The 12,826-nt window shown below is 38.2% G+C and overlaps 2 protein-coding genes across 2 annotated transcripts; one reads left to right on the plus strand and one right to left on the minus strand.

Moving 5' to 3' along the window:
* Window positions 1-4,242: 4,242 nt before the first annotated feature.
* Window positions 4,243-6,768, minus strand: LOC130079962 (tetraspanin-7-like). Its single transcript, XM_056245221.1, has one exon. It carries the CDS (start codon window positions 6,166-6,168, stop codon window positions 5,080-5,082), a length of 1,089 nt encoding a protein of 362 aa, XP_056101196.1. The 5' UTR covers window positions 6,169-6,768; the 3' UTR covers window positions 4,243-5,079.
* Window positions 6,769-8,178: 1,410 nt separating this feature from the next.
* si:dkey-14d8.1 (zinc finger and SCAN domain-containing protein 12) lies at window positions 8,179-12,826 on the plus strand. The gene is made up of 7 exons (XM_056245222.1): window positions 8,179-8,372; window positions 8,920-9,116; window positions 9,197-9,286; window positions 9,396-9,491; window positions 9,598-9,708; window positions 9,880-10,033; window positions 10,830-12,826. Exons 1-7 carry the CDS (start codon window positions 8,339-8,341, stop codon window positions 12,512-12,514), a joined length of 2,367 nt encoding a protein of 788 aa, XP_056101197.1. The 5' UTR covers window positions 8,179-8,338; the 3' UTR covers window positions 12,515-12,826.

The raw sequence follows: 12,826 nt of genomic DNA on the forward strand, positions 1-12,826 counted from the left end.
TAAATGGTTGGAAGAGGGAGAAAAGAACTCAAAATATTTTTTTAATCTCGAAAAGAGAAATACTGAATTGTCCTCTCTTAAAAGACTTTTGATTGATGCTAAAATTTCAACTGACTCAAATGAGATCTCTCAGTTTGTAACCAATTTTTATAAAAAATTATACACAAAAAATGAAGATATTGGAGGCGCAGGTTTTTTTTTGGAAAATATTCAAATTAATTCTACAGTAATAGATGAAGATTCAAAACATTTTTGTGATAGGGAAATAACACTGGATGAAATTCATAAAAACATTGCCAAATTGAAGAATAATAAATCACCGGGTAATGACGGTTTAACCGCCGAATTTTATAAAACATTTCAGGAAGATCTCTCTGTGTTCCTTTTAAAAGTTTTTCAGGAAATATTGGAAACTGAGAAAATGTTGCCTACTATGAATCAGAGCTTAATAACCCTTATACCAAAGTCGGGTAAAGATCCACTTAGTATTGAGAATTGGAGGCCCATATCTTTAATTAATAATGATACTAAACTGTTATCGTCTATATTTGCAGAGAGGATGAAGCTTTGTCTGGATACAATTATTGATGACTGCCAGTCTGGCTTTATGCGTGGCAGATATATTGGAAATAATATTCGTCTAGTTTTGGACCTAATTGATTATAATTTCTTAATTCAGGATGAAAGTTATATATTATTCATTGATTATTATAAAGCCTTTGACTCTGTGGACCATGCATTCTTGATGGATACTCTTGCTTTTTTTGGCTTTGGTAACTTTTTTATTAGAGCAATTCGTACAATGTATAGTGATTGTAATACTTCTATCAAACTGCCTTTTGGTACAACTCCCAGATTTAACATTTCTCGAGGTGTTAAACAAGGGGACCCTATAGCTCCTTTCTTATTTTTATTGGTTATGCAAGTGTTGTGCCTTCATGTTAAAAATAACCCATTTCAAGGTATTTGTTTATTTGGCAAAGAAATAAAATGTTCACAGCTTGCAGATGATACAACCATATTTTTGAGAAGTGACAAAGAAATAAATGCAGCACTTAGGTGTTTAGATATGTTTTCGTCAGTCTCTGGCTTAATGATAAATATTAATAAATGTGAATTGTTCCCTTTGAAAGACATGCCTGATGGTGGGGTGGAATTGTGTGGAATACCAGTTAAAAACCAAGTCTCTTATTTGGGGATCAAAATATGTAAAAATCAAAAGGAAAGAATTGACATAAATTATCCTCCATTAATTGATAAAGTGCAAAAGAAATTTAATATGTGGTTAATGAGAGATTTATCTTTGACTGGGAGAATATTGCTATCAAAGGCTGAAGGGTTGTCTAGATTATCTTATACAGCAATGGTTTTAGATGCTCCAAACTCAATTATTAGGCAAGTTAATACGAAAATATACAATTTTATTTGGAAAAATGGGCCACATTACTTAAATAGAGGTATATTAGGCAATTTATTTCATCAAGGTGGTTTAAATTCCATTGACTTTGAAGTATCTAATACTGTCTTTAAAATTAAATGGATTCAGAATTGTATCAAATCTAATAACAAATTGTGGTATTATATTCCAAATCAAATGTTTAACCAAATTGGAGGTATTAATTTTCTCCTCAGTTGCAACTTTGATATTAATAAAGTTCCTATTAAGCTATCTAACTTTCACAGGCAGGCTCTGTTATCCTGGATGCTGGCATACAAACACAATTTCTCTCCCCATAGATGTTTGATATGGAATAATAAAAATATTAAATATAAGAATAAAACACTTTTCTTGGAATATTGGTTTAGAAACAATATTTTATTAGTGACGCAGTTGCTTCGTCATGATGGTCACTTACTTTCATATGGTGAATTTCTGGATAAATTCGTACTGCCGATATCTGCAAAGGATTATGCAGTGGTTTTTGATGCAATACATTCTGGTCTTCTTCAGTTGTTGCGCTCTGCTAATGCTGTTGATTTGAATATAACTATTGATTTTAATTTGAAGTTAGAGGGTATAAGTATTGTTGATAAAAAATGCAACAATAATTTCATCAGACAGGTTTGTTGTTCATCTAGAATTCCTCCAGCTAAAAGTTTCTGGAATTCACGTTTTCAGGGCATTAAATGGGAGGAGGTTTTTGTGGTTTCCAGGAAATACTGTGTCATTAATAAGATTCGTGAGGTTTCATTTAAAATTATTCATTGTATTTATCCAGTTAATCAGGTCATAAAAAGATTTAAGAAAGATATCGATTTGAAATGTCTATTTTGTAATTTAAATGACGAGACTATCTGTCATCTTTTTTTAAATTGTATTTGTACTAAATTGTTTTGGTGTGACTTTAAGATCTTTTTTAAGGAGATTTCTGGAATTGACATTATTTTGGAGGATAAGGATATAAATTTTTTTTACGATAAGCCTCTAGAAAAGAAAATTGGTTTTGTCCTTAATTTGTTTATTATTTTAGGTAAATATCACATTCATAAATGTCGATGGGCAAAAACTGCACCTAATTTTATACAATTTAAATTTGAGATTTGTCAGTATCTTAAAACATTGGAGGGTGTAAGGAACACCAAGGCAAAAAAGACTATAGACTGTTGTAAAGCCTTGAAATGTTATCCTTTTTAAGGGCCTTTATTATTTTGTAATTAAAGAAATGTATCTGATTTCAATACCCCTATGTATATAGTTTTCTATATATTTTGTTGTTGTGTTTTTGTATTATTATTATTGTTTTGTATTTAATTATTGTATGTTTTGTTATTGAATAAAGCATTTAAAAAAAAAAAAAAAAAAAAAAAAAAAAAAAAAAAAAAAAAACAGTGATTGAATATGTTCAATCGGCGAAAACAAGCCCCAACCAATGGCAACAGATTGAAACAGGGGTAGCACAATGATCCAAAAAAACAACAACTAAGTGCCGTTGCCATTGGTCTGGGTAAATTTTAATTGTTTAAAATAAAAACAAAGCATATGTTTAATTGTTTAAAATAAAAACAAAGCATATATGTTTAATTGTTTAAAATAAAAACAAAGCATGTGGGAATATTTACCTATATATGTTTTCTATATATTTTAGCATATTTATTAGTAACGATAGCCTACGTTTAAGGCGTCCGTCCTGCAATCTGAATTTCCCACGGACCACAGGGGCTTGTGCTGGTCGGGTCAGAAGTTTGCTCAATAATGTTTAAATCCTGGTAAACATGAGGCAAAGAAAGTTCTCAATTCTTAGAGATTTATTCAAATCCAAAAGCTGGACAAGCAAGCCCAGTTCCAGTAATTGGCAGCAGGTTCAACACACTTCAATTCTTACTCGACACCTTTTAAAGGTAACAACATGGACTACAGCGCCATCTCCTGACAAAAACAACACTGTCTCCCTGTCTTCACTTCTCCCAGATAACACAACCGTCAGCCAGCGATCCGAACTGGTGTCCGTGGTAGCAGTGCGCGGTTGAGTCAGAGCCCTAAATCTCACCCGAGACCCGCTCAGAAATTATGCCCCGTGCGGGTCACATAAAACTTCGTCTGCGTTCAGTCCAAGAGCCGGTTCAGATAGCGCGACTGCGGCTCGACACGATAAAAACACGTGAGCCCGGTTCTAGTGATGAATCCATCGACAGTGTTTTTAATGCAACGTTGTTGAACTGTAGCCTTTGTAGTGGGGTGAGAATTTGTGGCATTCTGATACTAATGAAAGTTTGTCTTCTTGCAATTGCACTGTGAACCGTTTGCAGGGGCTCTATTCAAGAATAACATAATTCTTGGCTCAACACCGCATGCACACACACTTAGCTTAAAACCACAACAAAATCCATCCTATGTTCATCTATCTCAAATATTTTTCCTATTATCGTCTGCAGTATCACTACTGTAGCTTAATACATTTTACAATTAGTCATCTAAAGGATCTAATAGTTGTTCGCAGGTTGAGGTGGCTTTCAATCCACAATGTGGCAGGTCATTAAAGAGAGAGTGCCTGTCCCAGATTCCAATGATTTATCACTTGCTTGTAATTGCAGCAGCCAGGGGTGTGATAAAGAAATACAGACCCTCATAAATAAGCTTGTCTGAAATTGCAGATTGTGGTTCGGTCAGCTACCTTTGGGGAATCAAAACATAAACAATAAAATGTACCACACAGCCAGATGAAGCTACATGGTTTCAAAAGTGGATCGAGTCTACAAAGTAAATAGTTGCTGTTGTTTAACTTTTTTTTTTTTTTACATGACAGACACATTCAAGGTCAGCTGAGTTGAAATATGTTATTTTTATTTTCTCATATTATTTTCATTTATTTTTAATTTGGTGCTTCTTAAACTTACATTCAATCTGGCTCCATTATACGTAATGCACATTTTTCAGGATCCAATCAGTTCCAATAAATAAAAAACACATTCTGCCATGCATATTTTTCATTTCAGAATATTAAATGAAATGGGTTGCAAGCAACAATTCACAATTATGAATTATATATTGTTATTATACATTCATTTTTTTAGAAAGTAGTCATATTTTTGTTTATTTTTTTCTTTTAAGTGACAATATTTATAGAATAAATGTAAAATTACAATTATCTGCCAGTGAAGCATTCAATAGGAAAAGAGTTTAGAAACCTTAATGAATGAAACCCCATGGAGTCTACAAGTGTAACATTTCTAATGGGTTATTAATAGAAAAACAATTTACAGAATACATTTTAAACAAGGCATATAGACAATTTCTAAATTTTTAATACATAATATTTTAATCAGTAATCGAATAAAACGGAATGTCTACAAACATCAAAGAGATACAATTCAACAATCTCATATCATAAAACTCTTGACTTTGTTTTACTTTGCATTACCACTGGACAAAATCACAAGTCATTCAGAGTCATGCAACAATCATATAATGCAAATATTGAAATGATGCTCTACCTAAATATTTGCAGTATTTTGGATTTATTTTATTTTTTTCATTTGTCCATAAAACATTGACTGGTTTCTTAAACTGATCTATACTCAAGACGCTGCAGCAAGTAATACAAAAGCCCAGGCAAAGGAAATTCACAATGCTTTTTTATTTCAACGGGCTTGTCTTTGCGGTCTGGGCAAAAGACGATTGGCAAGCAGACATGCAAGGGCTATACCTGCCACCTGTATGAAAGCAAGGCCCAGGACTGTTGCTGCAATGTGAAAGACGTTGTCATTTACCAAGCTGAAGACTTTGCGGAAACAACCGTGAGCATGAATCCCTGCTAGCTCAATGTTCCTGCCTCCATTCTCTGGCAACGGTCTGTTACGGCAGCCTTTGCGTTTTATGCAGCAACTGTCTGGTAAAGATACAGCGGAGGAATCATTCCCCAAACTTCCAGTTAAGTACACAGCATCTTGGATAGCCCAATCGGACATTAGCCAATCACGCCAACCCTCAGCGCCACAGCACTCCAGCGCCCTCTGAAGGCTGTCAAGCGCGTCTGCGCAGCCCTCGTCTTCTCCATAGTCCAATACAGCTTTCTGAAGTCCGCTACGGAAACCTTCAGCGATGTCCTCCCTGTAGAAGAGCCCTGAGAGACCCGCCGCTAGTCCACCTATGAGTGTGACCAACTGGAAGAAGCCATAGACCCGCAGAAGGTAAGGAAGGTTGGCAGCCACTCCCAAGCATCCTAAAAAACCCCAGGCGGTCACAGAAGCACCTGTGCCTAACAAGATGATGGGCGCGCTAGGGTAGCGGTTCGCCGATAGTAGCATGTAGTCGGATAACGAAGCCTGCGCCCATATGCCCAGGGTGAAGATCGCAAGGCCTGCTGCCCAAAAAAGGAAGCTGAAAATCAGGAGCGCAAGGCGCAGCAAGGGCATGACTCCCACCGCCCGGCAGCACGGTGGGGCAGCTCCAACTGCAGGCACAGGGGGCGCCAGCGAGGCCTCTGAGCACAGCGATAACGAAAGACGTTGCTGCTGGTCAGCGTAATCTCGGGAGGGAGAGAGCAGATAGCCAGGGAGTGCTGAAGGCCGACGGGAAACAGAGGATGGAGCCGGTCGTAGAGGAGAAGACAGTCTTTGAGTAGCGTGCAACTCTCGCTCCCACTCCTTTGTACGGCAGGGACTTGCCCGAGCTGGCAGCGAGTCGTAAGGCGGTGCAGGGCTCATGGCCCCGTCTTTATCTACCACCATTTCACTCTCTCTCTTTTACTCTTCCCTTTGTTTCTCCTCACTTGAATAGATCCTTCCTCATTGCTCCCTCCTATGCTTTATGGCTGGTCATCAACCCACCAGTGCCTATTCACACCCTCATTTCACCATAAATCGTCTTTGGATGAACGCATGGCAGGCTTATCTTCGTCTGCAGCTTTTCCGCCCTCTCTCTGCAGTATTTCGATGTTTATTTGCGACATTTCTTACATTCTCTTGCTGCTGCAGTGGCCGTCTGCCTGTACTGCGTCTCTGACAATATGTGGGGGGAGGGAGGTTTGGTGATTATATGGCTATGATGCTGTTAACCCACACCACCCTGATCTCCTTCTGCTGGTGCAGGAGCCCCCGCTCAGGATCATAAATGTCTGTTTTGATTGATGTGTGGCCTTAATAGGCCTTTAATAATCCAATGTCTTTACAACACTGATATTGATTAGTTTTTAGATTAAATCTTATAGATATTCAGCACTACTCATTCATGCTATAGTATGTGTGTTTGTGTATATTCAAGGACAGATTTTATATATTGATTGTCACATTCTCTGGGATAAAAAAACAACAACAACATTTAAACAGCATTGAAAGAGTTCCCTTGTATGCTGACTTGTAGGCTGCTTTTCCATCTGCTCGCAAAAAAATTATTTATAATACATAATTCATTTTACATTTATAATAAATTTACATTATAGCACAATAATTATACATGTAATGCATACAAATGTAATACAGTTTAATTTAATTCAAATTAATTCCATTTGTTTTATTTTAAGAATATAATGATTGATATGTAGGCATCATTTATATATTTGTCTAAATAACATATTTGAAGCATTTAAGCACAAGCATAAGGAGGAAGATTTGCATACCTTTACTTTTTCTACTGATGTGGTCCATGTACTCCCGTTCATTCAAACCATGTAAAACTGCAAAATACAAAATTAACAGGCCTCACTACTCAGGTAAGCTGATGAAACATCCTCAAGCAACACAAAATTCTCTAACCTCCTCTCTTGACAGCTTATAGCAAAATTACACGATCCATTCCATAATACTTTTTTTTCTAAAAAATTAAGAACAATTTTGTAAGATATTTCGTTTAGACAAACAACTTACCTTGACTGAACCAAATTAACAGTTCAATAATATAGATAGCTTGGACTGATTATGTAAACAAAAAGATTTTAAAATTAATCAACAGTTGATATTTTTGTTTATCCTTCACTCTTTGTCACACACCAGCCAGACATTGACCTTTTGCATGCACACATAAAGATTCACACAGAGGAAACACTCAGTATCCCTCCTTAATGGTGATGATTATTCATATTTATAAAATATATTAATAGAGCAGTATCTCGCTCAACAGACGTTTGAAAAAGCTTAGGAAATGTGACTCCCCTTTTCTAGTGCACCAGCCTTCTCCGCCATAACATCATTCCACAGAAGGAGGAATTTATGTTTATCCCTCAAATTAATGTGTTTATGAATAGAGGTGCTTCTCAGAAAAGACATCTGTCAGTGAAAGGCAATGATGGGCTCTCCGAAAAGTGAGGGAACAGAACGTGAGAGAAGAGATGCAAGATTGTGGTTGATTGGAGACTATTTAACAATTCTAATGAATGTTTTCATTATAACTGTAGGTACTGTATCTTACAACTCATTTGAAATGCTATCAAGTTATTTTATCAGTAAATCTGAAATATGCAGCCAACGTCCTTTTGTCTTAATTTTTTTGTGCATTTGCTGCTACACTGTTTGATGGTACTTACACTTAAGTTCATTCCTTGTTTGACAAAGCTGGGCTTTACGTAACATCTCTATTGCGTTGTATCATTTAATCACTTGCAAAGATATAAATGGACCACTTTAAAAAAAAAAAAAAAACAGGTGGCAACGTAGGACACTGTATCCGCCAGACCTGATGCGGTGTGTGTCGTGCACGTCCAAACATAAAAAAAAAACACGCGGAATAAAGACTGACTTCCGGCTACTTCCGGTATCCCGCTCGCGCGTTGTTGTTCGTTGCTTCGGTCAACTTCACGACAGTCGTTCGCCGTTGGGTTTAACCGCTATTATGGTTTGAGTCAGTGACATAAAGCGTTGAGAGTTTGATTAAAATACAAATATAGATTTATTCTAACCTTAAATAATGGAGATCCTTAACGTAGAAAGTCGCGAGGCGGGTGAGTATTTTTTAGCTTGTGAGCTAAATGCTAAGAGAGTGAAGCTAGCACAACCAATCCTATTAAAGTTACTCACTAACTAGTTACCACAACTAAAACACACTTGTTTATATTTTTAAGAAGGGCCTGGTAAATGAAAGGTCTTATTTGTTATGTCATTTGCAATTATTGAAACTGTATTATTGTTGAGAAGTTTTTCTAAATAGTGTTAATTCTGAATAATGACAGTTAAAATACATTTTCTGATTATAGTTCTATTTGTATTACTAATTACAAGTTGTATGTAGTCATTCAAATAAAATTGAAGTTGTTTTAGTTAAGTTTCATTCTTAAATTTAAAGTTTCCAGCGTGCAAGTAAAGTTTACAGTTAACTTCTTCCTAAGAACAATAATTCTTTGAAACATACGACTTATACATTCGAATGTCAATTTAGTGCATCACAAGAACTTTTTCAGAAATATTAAGATCTCTTTATGTTATCTACTGATAATATAACTCACTTTACATTTATATGCACCATCTTTATTCTCCTCTTTTTCCCTCAAGCTCTCCCTCTCTCTGCCCTGCGTCTGGTCGTGCCGCCTCTTCGGCTGATGTCAGCGTTTCTATGGCAGGTGATTCAGCGTCGTAATGTGACACAATACGGGAAGCTGGAGCAATTTGTAATGCTGGTGACAGAGACCGTTCCAGACATAATGAGTCGAAGTCTGGTTAATAAACTTATCTTTCACCTGCGTAAAAAGGTAAATCTTATGTGAGCAAAATCCATATATATATATATATATATATATATGAACATGTAACGTGGGATTTTTTCTTTTAGGTGATCTTGGAGCTTTGCTTGAAAGATAAAATGCCAGATCTGTGGGTCATTCAGGCACATCTTGATTCTCTTCGAAATCTCACACATAAAGTATGAGGGTTTTTTTTTGTAATTGCACTAACCATATACAGAAATTCTATTTCAACAAGTTGTTGCAAAAAAATAAGTGTCTTGTTTCTTTGCTATAAATTTGATGCAGTGGAAAGATGTGGAAAGTCAAATCATCAATAACAAATTCATCAGAATGGTCCACGGCATTTTAGAGGACACAGAAAAGAAAGAGAATTTCATCCAGGTTAGTCGTTTGCTGTATTTTTAATATCTTTCCTCTTCATCTTTCTGTGAAATAAATCATGCATGAAAATTGGTTTTCCATGTTTCACCTGTTTCTCTGTCTTCAGCATGTCTTCCCTGTAGAATATGGTTCAGGATATGATGCCGTATTACAGAGCCTTGCATGGGAGTTCCTGTCTCGAGTGGAAGATCTGCTGCCAGTACCCAACCTTAAAGAGGTGTGTCCTCATTCAAAGATTGCATAATGCATTATACATAGAATGTAGATTTTTTTTTGGTCCAGTTACAACTTAAGTAGAGCAGGTAAAACATTCTGTTCATTCTTAGCAGTGCTCAGGACATTGTTAAATTCAAGGTAACTCTGATCTGAAATCTGATGACTTTCTCAGACAGCCTCACGGCTTTGTGGTGGCCTCTCGATGATGGAGGAGATTGTGCAGCCACTCTCAGATCCAGTGGAGATTAAAGATGTGCTCCAGCACTTCAAAACCAGAAGATTGCATGCAAAAAACAATGAGCACTCTCCGGGAGTTATCACTGAAAGTGAGCTTTACTGTTGCTACTGTACCACATGTGTTGGCATGTATTGAATAACTGAATTAAACACTGAGATATTTAATTCATATAAAACTTTATTATTTTAAAGGTGCAGTAAGCAATTTCTGAGAAACACTGTTAATATTTGCAATCAACCTCCCTTCATTGCTCCGCCAACAAAATGCACGAACACACAATGCAAGAGTGGATGTCTCTTTATCATAGCTGAAGCGATGCAAAATAATGCTTCAATGACACTCAAAACTGTCCTGTTACTATAGCCAACATTACAACAACAGTATATCTTGGTTCTGTAAAACATAGCAAAACCAATGTTACTCACAAATGGAGTAGAAAAAAATGCAACCGTGGCGTCTGTTTCAGTTCTTCCCGCTCAGGTCTCTCCAGCTCTGAAAAGCTTTTCTAATATGAATTCGAGTCATATAGCATGACCTGTCTTTTTCCAGTGATATTCCTCTGAATTTTTCTCTGTTTAATGTCTCTCAGACATCTCTCTTTCTACAGTCTTTCTTCAAATTTCCCTCTTGCTCTCTCTCTCTCTCTCTCCTCCCCCATCGTGAGTGTATTCACCCCCTACTGCTGATTGGCTAGTGTGTTGTGGTGCTCGGTCCGATCCACTTTCAACAGCATTTCTCAGACATTGCTTACTGTACCTTTAAGTTGTGACCTGAACATGTTTTTGTGAGATATCCACAAACACAAAGCTGTATTAGTTTTAACGGTATTATTAGAAAATATTCTAATGCTTTTACAAGGAGTTTTTTTCTTTTGGTCTGTACAGTGTCCATCCCTTCTACAGCTGAAGTAGTTTGTTTGCCTCATCCAATCGTACAAGAAACAGTCTCGCCTGCCCTTACCATTGAAGACGAGGAACCCCCCACTTCCATTGCTCAAGAGACAATTATCATGGAATCAGAAGGCACAGAGAACCAATCAGAATCTGATCACGCGGCCATTGCCATTATGAGCCCATCTCAGAGTTACACAGAAGAGGCTGAGCCTTTAGCTGACAGCGAGGAGTTCACAGCGATAGCTGACTCTGAAGAAGCAGAGGCTGGTTTCCAACAAGAAGAGGCACTTTGTGAAGAGAAAGATTCGGGCATCTGTGAAGTCCAGCAGATCTACCTCACCGCCGATGGCTCTGCTGTGGTGGTGTCAGAGTTTGAGAACGAGGGAGAGGAGACAACTCAACTGCAGTTCCTAGAACAATCCGAGATGGTGGAAACGTCTGGTGTGAGGCAAGTCAGCTTAGAGCAGTGGATCTCCGAATTAACTGGAAAGGGTGTCTCACTACCAGTTTTGCCTCCAACTCCTGTTGAGATTGTGAGGGAGGAGACGATCTACGTTCCTGTCATTGAAAGACCACCATCTGTAAAGTCCATCATTCACAGAAAGAGCAGTCCACCTCGAGCCGCTCTTTCCAAAAAGGCAGCGGCCGCTCCTTCTGAGTCCCAAACAATGCAGGAAGAGAAAAGACACACGTGTCCCGAGTGTCACAAAGAGTTCCGTTTTGAGTGCTTGCTGAGGAATCACATGCGCACACACACTGGGGAGCGGCCGTTCCAGTGTTCAGACTGTGGCAAAAGTTTCAGGTGCCTCAGCTTCCTGACGAATCACATCAAAACACACTCACTCGCCAGACCTTTCAAATGCTTGCAGTGCGTCAAGACCTTCCGCAAAAAGGCGGACCTCATCAAGCACATCCGTGTACACACTGGCGAAAAACCATACAAGTGTACCATCTGTGGAAAGAGCTTCTCCCAGGGCTCATACTTGAAGATTCACCGTGAATGCCACACCTCAGAGAACCTGCACCAGTGTCCTCACTGCGAAAAGAGCTTCCCGACTGCATTTAAGCTGTCCATCCACGTCCGTTACCATTCCATGGAGCGCTCATACCAGTGTAACCAGTGCGGGAAGAGTTTCATCTATGCCAGCCTCCTCCGAAGACACAAAGGTTATCATGCAGGAGAGCGCCAGTACTTGTGTTCAATCTGCGGCAAGTCCTTCGTCTACATGTTCGACTTGAAGAAGCACCAGCGCAACCACGAGAGACCCCGGCTCAAGATCCCGTGCACCCTTTGTCACAAGACGTTTGCGGGACCTGAGATGCTTAGGTGCCACCTGCGCATACACACCGGGGAACGCCCGTTCCGCTGCAAGATTTGTGGAAAAGCCTTCTCTCAGATCGGGAACATGAAGAGACATGAACGTGTGCACACGGGCGAGCGGCCGTTCACCTGTGAAAGATGTGGAAAGACTTACAAGCACTCGTCTCACCTGAAGAACCACATGCTCAGCCACACAGGTGAGCGGCCGTGGCAGTGCTCTCATTGCGGGAGGAGCTTTAAGTTCGCTGGGCCTCTGAAGAAGCATGAGAGAATTCACCTGAGCGAGCGAGGCAATCGCAGAAGAAACTACGACCAAACCCGTGGCCGTGTAAAACTAGAACCCAAAAGCCCTTGACTGAACATGCGAATCTGCAGATTTAAAATGACTAGATAATTTCATATCAGCTGATAATTACTTTAAAAAGGTTATGTTTTGTTTTCCAAACCATGCTTGTTTATGCAACCCATATTTGAAACTGCACATGGAAATACTTTATAAATTCGTACTTTACATAGTTGGTGGATAAATTTTACATAAATTTAAGTTGATAATTGAGTTCTTCAATCAAGAAGGCTTGTTGTCATAGCCATTGTGATGTCTGAATCATGCTGGTCAAGTCATTTCAACATACAAACAAATAAATAATCTGTTTATTGCACAGTAAAA

The sequence above is a fragment of the Rhinichthys klamathensis genome, unplaced genomic scaffold (assembly GCF_029890125.1).
Source record: "Rhinichthys klamathensis goyatoka isolate OS25496 unplaced genomic scaffold, OSU_Roscu_1.1 h1tg000029l_1, whole genome shotgun sequence".
Classification (NCBI taxonomy): Eukaryota; Metazoa; Chordata; class Actinopteri; order Cypriniformes; family Leuciscidae; genus Rhinichthys; species Rhinichthys klamathensis.

Excerpts from the sequence above, each read along its gene's own strand:
- LOC130079962 (XM_056245221.1), bottom strand. The coding sequence starts at position 6,168 with ATGGTGGTAGATAAAGACGGGGCCATGAGCCCTGCACCGCCTTACGAC.
- si:dkey-14d8.1 (XM_056245222.1), top strand. The coding sequence starts at position 8,339 with ATGGAGATCCTTAACGTAGAAAGTCGCGAGGCGG. Across the intron at positions 8,373-8,919 it reads CGTAGAAAGTCGCGAGGCGG|CTCTCCCTCTCTCTGCCCTG; the intron begins GTGAGTATTTTT and ends TTTTCCCTCAAG. Across the intron at positions 9,287-9,395 it reads TTCGAAATCTCACACATAAA|TGGAAAGATGTGGAAAGTCA; the intron begins GTATGAGGGTTT and ends AATTTGATGCAG.